At 40.2% G+C, this 20,382-nt stretch overlaps 1 protein-coding gene across 1 annotated transcript in view; it reads right to left on the reverse strand.

Moving 5' to 3' along the window:
- Window positions 1-20,382, reverse strand: part of LOC102839764 (tyrosine-protein kinase SgK223-like) — a 67,263-nt gene that overhangs the window by 13,380 nt on the left and 33,501 nt on the right. The window contains exon 3 of the mRNA XM_006834480.1: window positions 15,501-15,658. Coding sequence (XP_006834543.1) covers window positions 15,501-15,658 — 158 coding nt within the window. The remainder of the gene's footprint in view (window positions 1-15,500; window positions 15,659-20,382) is intronic.

The raw sequence follows: 20,382 nt of genomic DNA on the forward strand, positions 1-20,382 counted from the left end.
TCTAATAGGTACTTGCATTGTTCTCTATAGCCAAAATGAGAGCTGAGCTTACAGAGGAAGTGGTCAGTCCTGTTCTGAGTTCTATGAATGAGCACTGCTTGGCTTATTCCTCTCGTAAGCCCTTCTGCCAGTCAGACAGCAGCGGGGATGGAGCAGACGGTGCAAGCAAAGGGCAGAGTCCCAGCAACATTTCTGCACGCTCAAAATGTTTAGCTTTTCTTTTTGACTCTTCTCCAACTCTGAGTAAGATAAACTAAGCAGAATTTTCTTTTGTTTGAAACATTTGGAGTAATATATGAATTGAGTTTTAAACTAGGATAATACAGTATATAGCTGGGAATGTCTACCTAGATTTATTCATTCACTGAGTTAATATTTCATGAACATCTACTAAGCATAAGGCATGAAGAACAAAACAAATGGAGAAACTCCGTCAGTGCCCTCTTGGCCTACTTCAGTCCCAGCACTCTTACAGGCTTCTGACATCCCACTACCTTCCTTTACGCCCCCCAGAGGACATGAAGAGTAGTGGTGGATGGGTGTCCTGGTCTTATACGTAACTTTTCCTTCAAAGGAAAATTCTCTAACTCTTGTTTGGTCCCACAATCAGAAGAAGCTCAGCTCTACGAAAGTAACTCACAACGTACTACTACTAGGGTTCCAGTTCATACGTGCATGGGTTTATTCTCTGTGACCAATAGAGTTTCAAACAAATTTTCTCAGTAATACACTTGTCTTAATGTCTGCCTCTTTGTGCCTTCAATGAACATTCCAGGAAAAACAGTGGATTCTGAGGAGATCTGCTAGGCCAGCTCAATTCAAGGCAGAAAAGTCAGCCCAGTAGGTTATGGCAATTATTTTGTGTGTGTGTGTGTGTTTGTGTGTGTGTGTGTGTGATCCAAAGGAGTTATCATGATAGATTTTCTCAAAGGACAAAGGATGATTGTGAGAGCTTATTATGAAGAAGTTTTAAGAGAACTGAAAACTGCATTAAGAAAAAGGCCAGGAAAGTTCCAAGAAATTTTTTCCCATCACCAAGTGGATCTGCTCAATCTTCCATTGTAGCAAGAGGTATCCTATGAGAATTCCATTGAGAAACTTCACCCTAGGCACGCTAGAGCCCCGATCTTGCCCTTTCAGACTTTTTGTTCCCCAAACTCAAGGAACATTCAAAAGAAACACAACTGAAATCACTCAAGGATATTGAAGCTACTGTTTGACATGCTGTAAAAGAAGGAGGATGAAATTATTCAAGAGAAATATAAAAACTTCTGGTATGGGTGGCAGCAGAGGCAGAGTCAGGTAGGACAGGCTCCGTGGGGGAGCGACTGAAAACCCAGAGAAGCTGCTCTCACAGAACAGCCCCAGAGCTCTGGATCAAGCATAAGGTGCAGGGCGTCAGTTTCCTGGACCCACCAGTGGAAAAATCAAGGTATAAAAGAAAATATTACAATTTAGGAATCGATCCAGACATTGGACTCCATCTGCAGTCACCCAGGCCAGCCTGAGTTCAGAGGACTGGGCCATAGCCCAACCGGGACAGTGAACTGGCACTAAAACCCTGCGCAGGGACATTTGCAAAAGGAGGTGTTGGGGGATTCTACACAGTTCTTCCTCCTCTTCCCTGTCCCTCCTTCTCTGCCCAGCCTGGACACTTTCAGGCGGGTGGGCACACCCCCCCAGAAGAGTCCAGCATTGAGTCCACAGCTTTCCCATGGTACAGAGAGGAAGACCCACATTGGTCCCACAGCCAGATTCTTTGGCAACTGCTTATGATGTATGACTCTGAGTCCCCGCCCTAAAGTTAACTTGTGTGGGACGCTTTACTTCTGCCTACCAGCAAGAAAAAAGCAGAGCTGGCCTGACAGACAAACCATATGAACAATCTGTAAAACCCCAACATAAAGGGGCACAACTAGAAAGGGTGGGGCCACAGCCAAGCGGAGGCAATGACCCACTGCTAGAAGCTACGGAGCTGCACAACTGGAGGGAGAGGTGTGACCGATTTTTCATCTTTCACTTTTCATTTTTCACGTATCTTTCCACTTCACTCTGATTGCACCCTCACTGCCCAGCTCAAACGCCTTCAGGTGGGCAGGAGCACACCTCCAAAAGGGTCCAGCATTGCACCCACGGTTTTCCAACGACACAAAGAGGAAACCTGCAGGCTGCTTCTGATGACGTCTGACTCTGGGACCCGACCCAAAGTTGACCTGGACGGGACCCTTTATCACTGCCTGCACAACCAAGGCAAGTGGAAAATTACAATTTTATTTTTGTTTTTGATTGGTGGTTTCTATCTCTGTTTCTATATTGTTTCTGTCTTTCGTCCTTTTGGTCTCACTCTTTTCCCAGAGATTGGAGCATTCTCCCCCTACCTTACTCAATAAGAGACAGCAACTGTGCTCATATAGCCAAGCTACAAGCATACCCTGTAATACCCCACCATCTGGACAAGAGCCAAAACCAGCTGCTAGGCATTACATGTGAAAAGGGAAGCCTATCTCCAGATCATATCCACCAGGAGATGCTCAGCAAGCTTAACAACAAAGCAACATACATTTTAAGCACTAAAACCCCACATAACTGCTGAAAATGTCCCAGAAAACACATTAAAGATCTCAATACATGTCCAAAAAAAAAAAAAGGAACTGAGACAAATGAACTGGAAGCAGATACAGACAATCTAGTAGAAAAGCAGGCTCTAGATCTGCCTGAGATGGAATTCAGTAAAATGATATGGAAACAATTCAAATGCTCTGAAAAGGGGTGGAGAAAAATAAGGAAGAAGTCAGGAAAGTGCTACAGAAGCAATCAAACATTATAGATACGGCATTGGAAATGATCCAAAAACTGCCAAAAGAAGTAGAGATGATTAATAATAAAATATTAGAAATGGACAATACACTGAAAGGGCAAAGGAGTAGAATAGAAGAGATGAAAGCCAGAACCAACAACCAGGTAGACAAATCTCTCAATACTGCTAAGATAGAAGAGCAAGCAGAAAAAAGGATTAAAATAGCTGAAGAGAGTCTAAGATTCATGCTGGATAACATGACGAGGAATAACTTAAGAATTATTGGCATTCCAGAACAGAAAGAATCACAGAAATCCACAGAAGAGATACTTGAAGAGCTTCTGGAAGAAAATTTTCCTATCATCTTGAAGGATGAGAAGATAAACATTCAAGAAGCTGAAAGAACCCCAGGAAAGACACCCCAAAAGGATATCACCAAGACATTATAATCAAGCTTTCCAAAATAAAGGCAATGAGAGAATCCTAAAAGCAGCCAGGTAAAAAAGAATTGTTACTTTAAAAGACAAACAAATCAGATTAAGCTCTGACTTCACAGCAGAAACCATGTAGGCAAGGAGGCTATGGGAAGACATATATAAAACCCTAAAGGAAAAAAAAAAAACTGCCAACCAAGAATTGTCTATCCAGGAAAACTCAATCAAATACCATGGTACAATCAAAACATTTCAGGATAAACAGAAGCTAAGAGATTTTGTCAAAGCCAATCCAGTGCTTCAAAACATCCTAAAGGGAGTTCTTTGGAATGAAAACCAGCAAGAACAGACAACAACCAGAGATTGACAGATGTGGCAACACTACCTGGAACTCAGTCAACAGATAGCAGAGTTCAGAGCAGAACAGAATTACAGCAATGAATTCAAAGGACCTGTGAGGCCAACCAAAGATCAAAATATTAACAATGTCAAAGAACAGAAACATATAGGAACAGAGATCCAAGTGATGAGGAGGTCGAGTATATTGCAGGATGCAACAGACTGTTTTAAACACAAGGAAAACTTAATAGACTATAGAGTAGCCCCAAAGAAAATTAATACTTGACAGTTTACCATGAAAATGAAGATCCAAGCAGAACAAGGAAACATTAAAACTAAGGAAAAAAGAAGAAAGAATACAATTTAACACATTAACTCAGCATCTCTAGTCACCAAAAGAAAAGAAATAATATAGATTAAAGAAGAAATAAATATGATAGAAAACAGAAAGACTATAGAAGGAATCAACAGGAAAAGAAGCTGATTCTTTGAAAAAATTAATAAAATTGACAAACCATTGGCAAACCTAATAAAAGAAAAGAAGAAGATACAAATATCAAGCATTGGAAATCACATGAGCGATGTCACAACAAAACCAAAGGAAATCAGAAGGATAATAATAGAATACTATGAAGAGTTGCACTCCAACAAATTTGAAAACTTAGAAGAGATGGATACATTTTTAGAAAGACACGACCTACCTAAACTCACACAGAGTGAAGTAGAAGACTTGAACAGACCCATAACAATAGAAGAAATTGATCAGGTCATCAAAAACATCCAATCAAAAGAAGTCCAGGTCCAGATGGCTTCACGGGTGAGTTCTACCAGACATTCAGGGAAGAGTTGTCACCAATTCTACTCAAATTATTACAGAATATAGAGGAGGATGGAAAACTTCCTAATACATTTTATGAAGCAAGCATAACCCTCACACCAAAACCAGGGAAGGACATCACTATGAAAGAAAATTATAGATCAATAGATCTGTTTTGGAAGAAGTGCAGCCAGAGTGCTCCTTGGAGACCAGGATGGATAAGCTTCGTCTCTCCTACTTTGGACATATTGTCCGGAGGAAACAATCGTTGGAGAAGGATGTCATGCTGGGTAGGGTGGAGGGTCAGAGAAAAAGAGGAAGACCCCCAACGAGATGGATCGGCCAGGTGGCATCATTGATGGACTCAAGTGTGGCAGCGGTAGTGAGGTTGGCCCAGGATTGGACATTGTTTCGTTCTGCTGTGCATGGGGTCGCTATGAGTCGGTTCTGACTCGATGGCACCTGACAATAACAACAACATCCCTCATGAACATTGACACAAAAATTCTCAACAAAATCCTAGCCAACAGAATCCAGAAGCACATTAAAAAAAACAATACATCATGACCAAGTGGGATTCATATCAGGGATGCAAGGATGGTTCAACATTAGAAAAACAACCAATGTAATCCACCATATAAATAAGAAGAAGGAAAAGAAACACATGATCATATCGATTGATGCAGAAAAGACATTTGCCAAAATCCAACATCCATTCCTGATAAAAACACTCAACAAAGAAGGAATTGAAGGGAAATTTCTCAACATAATTAAGAACATATATATAAAACCTACAGTCTACATTACTCTTAATAGAGGGAAACTGAAAGCCTTCCCTCTGCAAACAGGAACCAGACAAGGATGCCCTTTGTCATCACTCCTATTCAGTATTGTGCTGGAAGTCTTAGCAAGAGCTATATGGCAAGATAGGGAAATTAAAGGCATCCAAATGGGCAAAGAGGAAGTAAAACTCTCTCTAATTGCAGATGATATGACCCCATATATAAAAAATCCCAAAGACTCAGTAAAAAAACTACTAGACCTCATTGGAAAATTCAGCAAAGTGGCAGGGTGTAAGATCAACATACAAAAATCAATTGCATTCCTCTATAGCAATAACAACAGTGTTGAAGGGGACATTAGGAAAGCAATACCATGTATAATAGCCGCCCAAAGGATGAAGTATCTAGGAATAAATGTAACCAGAGAGACACAGGACCTATACAAAGAAAACTACAGAACACTACTACAAGAAACCAAAAAAACCCTACAAAAATGGAAGAATATACCGTGCTCCTGGATAGGAAGACATAACATTGTACAAATGTCAATACTGCCCAAAGCAATTTACACATATAATGCAATCCCAATCCAGATTCCAATGACATTCTTCAAAGAGATGGAAAAAACAATTACAAACTTTATATGGAAAGGAAAGAGACCCAGGATAAGCAAAGTGCTACGTAAGAAGAACAAGGTAGGGGGCCTCTCACTTCCTGATTTCAAAATTTACTACACAGCTATAGTGGTCAAGGAGCTCTGGTAGCGTAGTGGTTACGAATCGGGCTGCGAACCTTAAGGTCAGCGGTTCGAAACTACCAGCCGCTCCGCGGGAGAAAGATGAGGCTTTCTACTCCCGTAAAGATGTACACCCTTGGAAACCCTGTACAGGGTCGCTATGGGTCGGAACCGACTCGATGGCACTTAACAACAACAACATAGTGGTCAAAACAGCCTGGTACTGGTATAATGAAAAATATATTGATCAACGGAACAGAACTGAGATTCCAAAAATTAACCCATCCCCATACAACCAACTGATTTTTGACAAAGTACCTAAGTATATTGTATGGGGAGCAGATAGTCTCTTCAACAGATGGTACTGGCAGAATTAGAAAGCGATATGTAAAAGACTGAAACAAGACCTTTACTTCATGCCTTATACAAATACCAACTCAGCATGGATTAAAGACCTAAATGTGAATCCCAGAATTACAAAGGCTATCAATCAAAAAATAGGGACGAATGTGAGCGCTCCATTACAGGGCATACACAGACTACCAAACATTTTGAAAATTATACAAACTAAAGTAGATGAACTAGATCAATGGGACATACTAAAAATTAAAAACTTAAGTGCATCAAAAGACTTCATCAAAAGAGCACAAAGGGAGCCCACAGAATGGGAAAAAAATCTTTTTCAACAACACATCAGACAAGGGACTAATTTCCAAAATATATAGAAACCTACAACACCTCTACAAGAAAAGGACAAATAACCCAATTAAAAAATGTGCTCAGGACATGAATAGACACTTCATCAAGGAGGAGATCCAGGCAGCCAACAAACATATGAAGAAATGTTCACCACCACTAGCCATCAGAGAGATTCAAATAAAAACAATAGTGAGATATCATCTCACATCAGCAATAATAGCGAAGATCAGAAAAGTAGAGGACAATAAATGTTGGCAAGGCTGTGGAGAAACTGGGACCCTCCTACATTGCTGGTGGAACTGCAAAATGGTCCAACCACTCTGGAAAGCAATATGGCGCATCTCAGATGGTTGGAAATAGAGATACCTTATAATCCAGCAATTCCTCTACTTGGTATTTACCCACAAGAAATACAAGCCATAACACAAGTAGATATATGCACACCAATGTTCACAGCAGCACTATTTACAAGAGCAAAAAAATGGATACAGCCTAAGTGCCTATCAATGGAAGAATGGGTAAACAAACTTTGGTACATACACACATGGAATACTATGCTACCCTGAAGAATAACAAGGAAGCAGTAAGCCACCACATTAACATGGATGAACCTTGAGGACATTTTGCTGAGTGAAATCAATCAGTCACAAAAAGAGAAATGTGGCATAGGACCATTATTATAAAAGATTGAGAAGCACCCACACTAAATGGGTAAAGGAAAAAAAAAATTATCTTTTATTTTTTTAATTTTAAATTAATTAATTATTTATTTTTGTTTTATTTTATTTTTGTTGGTTACTGGGGTATATGGGGTGCGGTTGGGGAGGGAGTGGAAAGTGGAGTACAGGGTAGGGAGGCAGTGACACTAGGGATGGAGGCAGAGATGATGACGAGGGCAGAAGGAGCAGCTGGGGACTCTGGACTCAGGGAGGGAGAAGGACTGTGGGCTGGTGGCCAGGGTGCAGGAGTGTAGGGTGTACCCTTTTGTCTGATGAGGCATGCAGGGGATTATGATCATTGCAATGAAAGAAAATGTGATAGGATGAATGTAAAGATAATATTCACCCATGTAAACTAACATGTAATTCATAATAAAAACTTAAAAAAAAACAAAAGAGAGAAGTATGAAGACTTAGATGGAGGCTATGTTGAGAAACAATAGCTTTACATTTAGATATTTTTGTTTAATACAGTTGTCTGTGATTTTGTAGTAAAACATTCTGACTTATTCTCACAAACGTATGGGGGGAAATGTACACTATTTCTTTAAACGGAACCTTTGCTTTTTCAACAAGGTAAGCGTGGTCTGAAAATGGAAGCCTGTTATCGGCATTTTACAATTAAATGGGAAATGGAGCATTTGTGAAGATACTCTCTGGACCACTTAATCATCTCAGGAAACAATAATTAAGTCATGACTGTGATTTACATGCAAAGAATAGAAACACTGTCCTGGGTTGGAAAGGAGGCTGTTGGTAATGGAATTTCATGGCTACAGCTTGTGTGGTTCCATAATCATGATTTTTCAATCTCCTAAAATGACAAAAAAAAAAAAAAAAGACATAACAATTCTGTTAGGAATCTATCCTATAGATACAGATATGCTAATGTATGTCATTAGGTCTGTCTATAGTCTTGCAATGAAAACAACCTAAACATGTTTACATAAGGACTTAACTAATTCATGAAATAAAACAAATATATACCAGTTGTTTAAAAATAAGGTAGGTCTGGAGGTCCTCATTTTAAAACCATAAGATAAATTAAGTGCAAAAATACATATAATCAACTTTTTTAAATATTTAAATTATGGCTGAGAAATTGGGGATGATATAGAAAAATCTGTGAGAAGGTTGTATATGGGAATTGGGATCAGGTGCTAGCCGACTTTGACTTTTCACTTCATACCTTTCTCCATTCTTTGAATTTTTATCACATAATGAATTAACTATTAAAAACATTTTTTTCAAATTCCATTTAAAGGGAATAGACTTAAACTAAGGTGAAGCCTCACTTTAGTGTTGCTATCATTCTTCAAGGTACAGGCAAAGAGGACTATCTTCTCCTTTTGGATATTTTCTTCAACCTTCAGTAGCAGATTTCTCAAAACGGAGTTCAGGACTCAGCTTATCTCTATGGGGGGCACAACACTAGTGGGTTACAGTAAACTGGATAAGTGAATTCAGGAGCACGTACAATAACAAGCCTGTTTAATGGTCACAGAATACATTATTTTTAGGTAGCTGCCTTTTCCAGGACCACCTTGTTAGAAAATAACGTTTGTTCTTACAGAGCAGTGGTTGTTGTTGTTAAGTGTAATGACGTTGGTTCCAACTCATATCGACCCTGTATAATGTTTTCAAGGAGTAGCTAGTGGATTTGAACTACCGATCTTGTGGTTCGCAGTCCAGTGCTGATCCTACAGTACCACACCAGAAGTCCATACAGTGCTGATCCTACAGTACCACACCAGGGGTGTGGGGAGCTTTTCTTTCTGCCAAGGGCCATTGGAAATTTATAATATCATTCATGGGTCATACAAAATTATCTACTTAAAAATTATCCTGCTATATTTTGTCAAACATTTAATTAACTCAGCCCTAATGTGATGAATGGAACTGCAGTTGCCTTGGCTAGACCAGACCAAATGATTCCTCGGGCCTTACATAGAAAGTAAGGCTCAGGTAATAGCAGCATGAACTAGGGGTGCTCATCATGTGTAGTGAGAAACAGGTGGTCACTCATTCTGACTGATGTCTTTGCAGGTTTCCTGTGGCTCCCCTTGACAAGAACCCCACCCTTCTTAACTTGCTTTTTTTCCACAGCACCTACTGCCACCTGACATACTGGTGGTGATGGTAGTTATGTGCCGTGGAGTCGGTTCCGACTCATAACGACCCTGCATAGGGTTTCCGAGGCTGTGAATCTTAATGGGAGCAGAAAGTCTTTCTCTCACAAAACGGTTGGTAGTTTCTAACTGCTGACTTTGAGGTTAGTAGCCTGACTCATAACCACTATGCAACCAGAGCTCCTTACCTGCTACACTCGCTACTTTATTCCTTCATCTTCCTCACTGTAATTCCTCACTAAAATGTAAACTCCATTGGGTGTACGTGTGTGTGATTTTATCCTACTGTTGTAACTTCAGCATCTACAGTTGTACCCACCACATTGTTAATGCTCAACAAATAGCTACCAAATGAATATTTAAATTAATGTACACATTTAAAAAATCTGCTTGGCATTAATGTTAAGGAAAACAAGCTAATTATTGTTAATATATTAACTTTCTGGGTCTTCAATCTGTTAGCTAGAAAAATAAGGATAATAACTTTAACCTACTAGATGGAGTCATGTGAGTTTGTAGTATATGTTGTTGTTGTTGTTGTTGTTAGGTGCCATCGAGTCGGTACCGACCCATAGTAACTTTATGCGCAGCTGTCGTCAAATCAAATCCCCACTTATGAAGACTCCATGCACAATGAAACAAAATGTTTCCTGGGCCTACGCCATGCCCATGAGCAGTTGCAGACGGGACTTTGGAATCCACAGGGTTTTCAGAAGCTGAATATCAGACGTAAATCACTGTGTCTTTCGTCCTAGACCATCTTAGTCTGGAAGCTTCACTGAAACCCACTCAGCATCATAGCTCACTCAGGGCTTCACTGATGTCTTCTCTGACAGGTGGGTGGTGGAGTGCATGGGATACACTCGCTGGGAATTGGATCTGGGTCTCCCAAGTGGAAGGCAAGAATTCTATCGCTGAACCACCACCACTGCCCTCTTATCACATATGTTGTTGTGTTGTGTGCCATCAAGTTGGTCATGATTCACAGTGACCCTGTATAAGGTTTCTGAAGCTGTTAGTCTTTATGGGAGCAGAAAGTCTCATCTTTCTTCCATGGAACAGCTGGTAGTTTCAAACTGCTAACCCTGTGGTTAGCAGCCCTACTCGTAACCACTACACTACCAGAGCTCCTTACACCTTATAGTAATAAACTTAAATATGGCTCAATTATATTCATGGTATAGTTTGACGTCATATCTATTGTGGGTGCCAACAGTTTCAGCTCAACGGGACACTCTAATCTGCTGTACTGTAGGGACCTGGCATCCATAAATGCTGCTGTATTGCTAAACTGAGTTTTAATGTTATCCTAAACCAGAATCCTGGTGTGACGTGGTGGGTTAATGCGCTAGATTGCAAAGTTGGTTCGAATCGCAAGGTTGGTTGGTTCAACAGGGTTGCTATGGGTCAGAACCTACTCGACAGCACTTAACAACAACAACAAACCAAAGAGGTGGTGTTGTGGTTGTTGGGTGATGCCGAGACAATTTTTCACTCATTGTGAACCCTATGTTATAGAGCAGAACTGCTCTATAGGGTTTTCTTGGCTGTAATCTTAACTCCTGGTGTGGCACTGTAAGATCAGCACTGGACTGCAAGCCAAAAGGCTGGCAGTTCAAATCCACCAGCCGCTCCTTGGAAACCCTATACAGGGTCGCTATGAGTCGGAACCAACTCAACAGCACTCAACAACAACAAATCTTAGCAGGGGAGACCTGGTATGGTACTGTAAGACTGGACTGATAACTGCAAGCTTGGATACCCTGTGTTGTTGTTGTTAAATGTCCTCCAGTCAGTTCCAACTTAAAGCGAACCTTAAAAAACAACAACAGTCTTACCAGGTCTTTCTCCAGTGACACCACTGCTGGATTTGAACCCCCAAATTTTTGGTTAGCAGCTGGATGCTTAATCATTAAATGACCTTAACACGACTTTGTTGTATGCTGTTGAGTCCATTCTGACTCATAATGACCCTGTGTAGGGTTTCCTAGAGCAGCTCATGAGTTTGAACTGCCGACCTTGCAGTTAGCAGTACAGTAGCACCGCGGCCAGGGCTCTTTAGGTTTACATATTAGAAGACATCTCAAAAGCACAAGTGGCTTCTGATGACCTTCCCAGGCGATCATTTAGCCAGTCATTACCCTCTGTTTACTACAAATAACCTGACCTTTGGCTGCCTTAGTAAGTCTGCTTTAACACAAGGAGTCTGTCCCTCCCAAACCAAACACACATCCAACAACTGTTTAGATGAACCTTTCCTTCCATTGTGATGACTCAGTATCCAACTGAACTGCCCACCTGGACAAATGGGAGAGTAGGCGTACTTTGAGGAATATGAAATGTGACACAAGCCTAAAGATGTGAAAAATGGATACAGTGATGTTTTATATGAATAAATTTTATATAAACTACTTTAAAAGTGCAACAAAGTAAAAATGTCAATTGTGGTGTTTGGAAGTAAAATTTAAAAATAAAATTTTTAAAAAAAATAAAATTTAAAACTTTTCTTCTTTTTTTGTCACAAAACTTGAATATTAGATAATGAACATTAACCATTATCTCTGGTGAGTTTCTAAGAGATTTACCTAAATAATCATTATGGAATGCCCTGGAATGACTTTGTCCTCAACTCACTAAGGTCAGCCTCTATGAAATGCAGTTTTAATTAGTGAATTCTTACTAACAAATAAGAGTCCTGGTGTGGTGCTGTGGGTTAATGTGCCAGACTGCAAAGCCGTTTGAACTGCAAGGTTGGTGGTTCAAGCTCACCAGCTGCTCCTCAGAAACCCTATACAGGGTAGCTATGGGTTGGGACTGACTCGACGGCACTTAACAACTAACAAATAAATTTATTATCTAATGGCATCTTTTGATTTAATATATAGCATTACAGAGGGGGACACTGTATTTTGGTTTCAAGGAATTTGAGATTTTACTAGTTCCATCTCTCCTATTCTGATCCCCTCACTCAGCTTCAGTTGTTGTTATTATCAAGTGTTGTTGAGTCAATTCCGACCCATAGTGATCCTGTACAGGGTTTCCAAGGAGCGGCTGGTGAGTTTGAACCACCGATCTGTGATCCACACCGACTTTGCAGTCCAGCTCATTAACCCACAGTGCCACACTAGGCCTCTTCAGCTTCAGTATTGGACACCAAATGGTAACAAATGAACAACGGGTAAATATTTCAGCTATGATGTTAAAAGCGAGTAAGGAGTCATGGGACTGAAAGATAATCGTTCAATAAATCAAGCTGCCTTGGTTAATTATGAGAGATTGGATGAAGGGTTTCTGACATCACATCATCAGTGGCTCTGCTGATATTCCAGAATATAGCTTATTCTTGTTAACCGATGTTACAGTGGCCCCCTAAATTCATTGTAGCCCCATGCACAGTGATATAAAATGCTGTCTAGTACCGCATCATTAGTTGTGGATAAGCCTTCTGTGATCCGGAGAGTTCTCACTGGCTGATTTTCAAAGCAGATTGCCAGGGCTTTCTTTCTAGTCAGCTTTAGTCTGGAAATATCACTAAAACCTGTTCAGATTCATAGCAACATATAGGCCTCCACTGACAGACAAGTGGTGACTGCACTTGAGGTACATTGGCCAGTAATTAACCCCAGTTCTCCCACACAGATGCAATAATTCTGCTACAGAACCAACACTGTCCTCTAGATTAATTTTTGTTGTTGTTAAGTGCTGTCATGTTGGTTTTGACTCATAGTGACCCTGTATAGGATTTCCAAGGAGCAGCTGGTGGGTTTGAACTGCCAACCTTGTGGTTCGAAGACCAGTGCTAATCCTACAATGCCACACCAGATTAATATTTAAGAAACATTAAAAAAGGAATGCCTTTGGTTACTTGCCAGTTTCAAAGCATGTTGCTGCATGCAAAGCCATGTGCATGTGCAGCAGATAGAAGGGTTGACTCTAAGGGCTGAGTCCAATGTTGGGGTGCATGCCTTCTTGTTGCTATGGGAATCCAAACTCTGAAGTGGATTTCCACTGGCTCATGATAAAAGAATTGCTGGCTCATGATAAAAGAATAAATCCTTCATTATTACTTATATTTCTTCTAGCCATAAAAGAACATGAGAAAATATCAAAAACCTCTGGTAGTTCTGACTTCAACAAATTGAGGATCTAGTCCCTGGCTTTGGGAGGGACTGAAGCAGGTCAGGGTGGCCTCAGCCTTTTCCCAGTATCCATTGCTCTCTCCATGCCTTGTTCCTCCTGTGTTGTGTTTCCTTAACCTGGAAAGCCTTGTCCTCCTCACTCTACTTCCTCAGTTCCCAACCATACTTCTGGAGTCCTAGTGTGGTGCTGTAGGATAAGCACTGGGCCCCAAGGTTGGTTTGGACCAGAGGTCAATGGTTCAAATTCAACAGCCACTCCTCAGAAACTCTATACTGTGTTGCTATGAGTCAGAATGGACTTGAGGGCATGTAACAACAACATCCATACTTCTGACATGAGCACAAGTCCTACTTTCTTGTTAAATAAAGCCCTCTGTGAACCCTCCACAGGCCCTCACTCATTTTTCTCTCCTGGAAACTTTTATAAGCACTTGCATTCTGAGAGGCTCAATTTCCTCTCTTATCCCAACCGCCCATGTGTCACACATTTTAAGTCTTATCTTCCCAGTTACATTGTGAAAAACATGAAAGCAGGCATCATGATGTACTCATTCGAAAATGCAAAGTGTTGAGACACTGAAGTCCAGTTCTCGTCAGTAACCGTTGGCTGGCAATCCAACAGAAGATTCTACTGTAAACAGCTCCCTCAGAATTGGCTATAGGTCCTAAAGGGCAGGTCAAGGCTGAGCAGCACAGAGGATAATGGCACACGTGTCTAGCCCTCTATAGGATAATCTGACTCATTGAACTTCCATACAATGGGACTGGAAAAGGAAGAAGATAGAAGCCGAGAAAGATCTGTAGAAAAAGAAAACCCTCTTTTGCCACCTCCTCTTTAAAATTAAGACCAAGATATTTCCTGTTTTTAAGTCAGAATGGTCAGATCTTTCCCATCAGAGCACACCACAGAGTGACTCATAGCACACATTTTTGTCTTAGCCAGTGTCTACCTCTGAGGTAGAAAAATATTGGTGGCAGTAAAATTACAATGGAGCCCTCTACTCCGAAAGTGCCTACTGAGAAGAAATACTTCCACAGCATGGAAGGGAAGTCATGTTAGCACATGTCCAAACCTACCACACTAAAGCATGTCTACGAGAGACACACACCCACAAAGAATGTTGAAATACTACCCATTAGGGATACAAAGTACAGAAAAACAAAAGAGTCCCTTTCTAAGAAGGTGTCCATTCAAGAAATATCCACAATTATCACAGCTATGTTGTTGTTGTTGGTTTAAGTACCGTGGAGTCGGTTCCGACTCAGTGAAACCCTGCACAGAATTTCCGAGGTGGTAAATCTTTACGGGAGCAGAACGCCTCATCTTTCTCCCATGGAAACGTTGGTAGTTTCGAACTGCTGACCTTGAGGTTGGCAGCCCGACTCGTAACCACTACGCTACCAACTATATCACAACTTAATTCCAGAAACTGGGATGGATGGTGGTCTCATGAAGCCCTGGGCCTCCGATTCAACAAGGATTCATATAAACACCTGCTGTGTCTAAGTATGCATAAGTGTGTATGTAAGAGTGTACACATGCAGGTGTTTGAGAGAGTGAGAGAGACGAAATGCAGATGGCAAGAGCCTGTAATTGGTGTGCACTCATCACTATAGAACAAATCCTGATGACAGAAATAAAGAGAGGAGATCTATACATGGATGGCCGATTACCTGAGAAAGCAGGCGCCTTCGATGGACTTTCAACCTTATCTTCTGCCCACCTTGCAGCCATGGGGATAATATGAGGTGAGGTGGTTTAGCATCTACTCAAGAGAAATAACTTCTTTGGTGGACTCTTTATGGAGGTGAGTTCAAAAGAAAGCAGAATCAAGACAGAAAGCCTATCTCATTAATTCCAAACCCTGGAAATTGACCCAGGACTGGCTTAGCAAACCCAGTCTGTTACCTCCATCGCTGCAGGTCCTAGAGTCCGAGGCCAGGCTGTCTGTGGAGCCAGTGGTGAAGCTGACGTGGACGCCCCTGAAGGATGGACTGAGGCTCTCTGCTGAGCCCTGGCTCACTTTTTCCAAATCAGAACTGCTCTTATTCATTTTTAGAAGGTGCCTGAAAGATGTAGAAACAATAGGAATAACTCAGTTGGTTTCCATTAAAAACCCAGGCTGATGGGTCATGAACCTACTACGCTGTTGAAGCTTAGCTGGCAAGCTGACCTTGGAAATAGAAAAGGAGTTCTGCTGGCACATGGAGCACCTGAAAGGCAGGAAACTTCCTGAACATAGTAACAGAATCTAGTATGTTTAGATAAACACCAAAATTCATAATTTGGGAGGAACTACCTTCCGATTCCAGCCCCACCTGCCAAAATATTTGTCATCTGTTTGTGTGACATCCATACAGAGATAACAGAACGATATCATATATGCAAATGTAGAGACACTGCAGTATTTGAAAGGTACAGGACAAGTGCATTGTAAATTAGAACCCAAAACATAGAATTTCATTTTGCCTGGTACTTTCTTGCCATGAAACGATAGGGCTTCAAAAGTTCATGGAAAAATTCCATGACCTTTTCATTATGTTTTTCTAAGAACTTTGGAAGCCCCTCTTATAACTTTAAAGGGCCTAGCATGGTCTGGGGAATTAAGGTAATTTTTATTTAAATTTAAACTGGATTTCCAGTGCAAACCATGGTAACATAACCCTGATTCCAGAATTATGAAATCTGCCCTTGAGTTTTTAGGAAGTCATTTGTTCTATCTAAGACAATATTACCGACATATTAGAGGCAAAACAAAATAAATTCAAGAAAAAAGAGTGTACCATGGAGATACAGTTCCATTATTAGGTATAGTGTTTTGCTTATTGATTTCCCCTTTTCTCTTTCCAAGGATCAAAAACATGAATATTCACTCCTGACCTGACATTTTCACCATGAAGTTAGACAAATCACAATCAATCCAGCTGTTTCCCTGGAGGTACGTGGTAACCCAGATTTGTCTGAACTGGTATTTCCTGATGACATTCCAGTTCCCACTACAGCAGATCTATATCTCAATATCTGCCGTAGGAAATACACAATACAGTATTGATTTGGCATCGGAACTGCCTTATTAACTATACATGACCTTATAGTCAAGAATTTATTGATTGTTCTTTGTGTTCAGCATTGTCGGGCCCTGTACTGGTTTTCAGAGTCACTTGAATCCCTTTTTTGTGAACAGTTGTAGACAGAAAGATTTAGAAAGATTTGTTTGTTACCATGAAAAGAGCTCCCTAGAAATATGTCCCCTTCCTCACCCCCAGCCCATAGACACACATTAAAACATGTTTCAAAGCTGTCATGCAACAGAGTAAGTCAAAAAGTATTGCTACAACATCACAGAACCCTTCATTAAGCAAAAATATCAAAATGGTCTGAACCTATTCCCCTTTTTCTCAGAAACAAATATTTTGATTCATTGTTGATGTTGTTAGGTGCTGTTGAGTCAGTTCCAACTCATAGTAACCCTGTGCACAATAGAACAAAACACTGCCAGGTTCTGATCCAGCCTCACAATTGTGCCTAAACTTGAGCCTACTGCTGCTGCCACAGTGGCAACCCATCTCATTTGGGATCTTCCTTTTTTTTTTTGCTGACCCTCCATTTTACCAAGCATAATGTTCTTCTCCAGGGACTGGTCCTTTCTGATAATATGTCTGAAGTATGAGAGACGAAGCCTCCCCATTCTTGCTTCTAAGGAGCATTTTGGCTGTACTTCTTTTAACACAGATTTGTTTGTCCTTCTGGCAGTCCTTGGTACTTTCAATATTTTTCTCCAACACCCTAACACAAATGCATGAATTCTTCTGCAGTCTCCAAGAATAACATAGCTTGTGATTCTTTTTTTCCATTTCCCAGCATAACATTTTAGTTAACATTTATGGATTCAGAGCATTATATAAAAGTTTTCTAGTAAGATAACAACTGGAAAAAAACTTAAAATGCCCCCCAAAATCAAAATAAAGGAAAAAAATTAAAATGTGAAGCATCTGCTTCTCAATATACTCTCCCTTCATCTAGTTCTATATGCTTTTGAAGGTGGTTTGAACCAAAAGGTCAGTGTCCAAATTCACCAGCTGATCCTCAGAAACTCTTTATGGTGTTTCTGTGAGTTGGAATCAACTAGATGGCACTTAACAACAACAGGAAATCCTTCTCCGAAGAATTCTGAGCTCTTTGATTTTATACTATGTTAAAATGACAATTTGGGCATCCTCAGGGGAAGTCCAGTCATATTCCTTTTAAATTCTGAGTTTTGGAAACAAAAATAAATCTGAAGGGGCAAGATCAGAGCTGTTGAGTGGATGGAGTCAGGTTTGCCAACAAAATTGTAGTAAAACTGCCCATTCACCCAGAAAAAAATGAGCAGGTGCATTGTCGGGATGGAAAAAAATTCCGTGGTGCAACTTTCATGGCCTTTTTTTCACCAATGAAGTTTTCAATTTTCAAAAAACTTCTTCCTAGTAAGTCCCCATGATTGTTCTCTGTCCTTCAATAAAATATATGAAGATGAGCCCTTTGGAGTCCAAAAAACCCTTAAGCTTCTGAGCTGACCTCTCTAGCTTGAACGGAAGTGGTCCTGCAGATATCCTAGGAAGCCACCATTGTGATTGGACTTTGCTCTCTGTGCCATAGTGGTAAATCTAAGACTGGCCCCTGACTACATTTTTTTTTCATAAGATCATCTTCATTAACTTTGGTCTTGCTTAAAAAAAGACTGATGGGAAGATCACCTCTTTGAGATACTTGACCCTCACACAAGGCTTTTTTCTTTTTCTTTTTTAAGCAACCTAATGAGAATAGGTTTCTTTCTTTCACCATACTTATTCAACCTATATGCTTATCAAATAATCCAAGAGGCTAGGTTATATGAAGAAAAATGTTGCATCAGGATTGGAGGAAGTCTCTCATTAACAACCTGCGATATGCAGATGATACAACCTTACTTGCTGAAAGTGAAGAGGACTTAAAATATTTACTGATGAAGATCAAAGAGCACAGCTTTCGGTACGGATTACATCTCAGTGTAAAGAAGAAAAAAAAATCCTCACCCTTGGACCAACAAACAACATTCTTATCAACGGAGAAAAGATTAAAGTTGTCAAGGACTTCATTCTTCTTGGATCAACTATCAACATTCATGGAAGCAGCATTCAAGAAATCAAACGACATATTGCATTAGGTAAATCTGCTGCACAAGATCTTTTAAAGTGTTGAAGAGCAAAGATGTCAGCTTGAGGACTAAGGTGCACCTGACCCAAGTCATAGTATTTTCAATAACCTCCTATGCATGTGAAAGCGGGACAGTGAATAAGGAAGACCCTAGAAGAATTGATGCCTTTGAGTTATGGTGGTGAAGAAGAATATTGAAAGTGCCATGGGCTGCCAAAAGAACCAATAGATCCATTTTGGAAGAAGTGCAGCCAGAGTGCTTCTTGGAGGCCAAGATGGCCAAACTTCGTCTCTCATACTTCGGACATATTGTCAGGAGGAACCAGTTGCTGGAGAAGGATATCATGTTTGGTAAGGTGGAGGATCAGAGAAAAAGAGGAAGACCCCCAACGAGATGGATTGGCCAAGCGGCAGCATCGATAGACTCAAGCGTGGCAACAGTAGTGAGGTTGGCCCAGGATCGGGCAGTGTTGCGTTTTGCTGTGCATAGGGTCTCTATGGGTCAGTACCAACTTGATGGCACCTAATAACAACAATGAAAATCGGAATATACATGACACTGATGGAAAAGTTATGTCTAACAACACTCTTTATGTTTTTACTATCATTGTAGGAATCATGAAAATACCAAATCCTTAGAAACTTCTATGGTAAAATACAATCATAGAAAGTTTCATAAAATATATTTACACATATCAGATTCATGCTTAATGGCTCTCTTGGATGAAGCCAGGATCTGAAGTTGCGAATAATGGGAACTCCTCAGTCTAGAAGAGAAGCCAGTTCTATGGCACTCCAAGTACTCTGTCCCTCCAGACTGGTATCTGGACTCCATCGGTCTTTGGATCCAAAACACTGCCAAGGGAAAACTTCCAAAACCACAGCTGTGAGCTTGCAAAGCTTCTCATTTAACAAACTCATAAAAACACTCTATGAAATAGATCTAGATTAAATCTTAATCTTAAAAATATACAATGTGTGAGCATATTTATGTATGTATGTAAACACATGTTCATGAATGTATACACATATTTGTTGTTGTTAAGTGCCGTCAATTAGGCCCCAACTCATAGCGACCCTATATAGTTTTAACTGCTGACCTTGAGGTGCAAATTAACCTTCTGGTCCAGTGCTTATCCTATAGCACCACGCCAGGACTCCATATATTCATATAAACAAGCATTATTGTTTGAAGTAAGATCCAAGCACAAAAGTAGAAAAATTCCCAGGAGCTAGATGTCCAGACTCAACGCCAGGGAACGGTAAGGGAAGCTTGCATACTATGTATATGTTTGCAACAGGTTTTGGTAGATGCATGTTCTCTATCAGGTTAAGGATGTTCATTTCAATGCCAAGTATCCTAAGAGTTTTATGTTCTAAAATTATTTATGGCTACTGAATCTTATCAATTGTTTTTTTTTTCTACAGCTCTAGAAAATAATTAATATTTCCCTGCTTTATTCCATAAATGTAATGAGTTACATTAGTGATTTTTCTTTATTCTTATACATTTTGTATAAACTTGTTTTATTACACACTGCTGTAGTCAGTTTTAATTATATTTAGGATTCTTACATTGATGCTAGAAAGTGAAGTTAGCCTCTACTTTTTCTTT

Source organism: Chrysochloris asiatica, unplaced genomic scaffold (assembly GCF_000296735.1).
Source record: "Chrysochloris asiatica unplaced genomic scaffold, ChrAsi1.0 scaffold00011, whole genome shotgun sequence".
Taxonomy (NCBI): Eukaryota; Metazoa; Chordata; class Mammalia; order Afrosoricida; family Chrysochloridae; genus Chrysochloris; species Chrysochloris asiatica.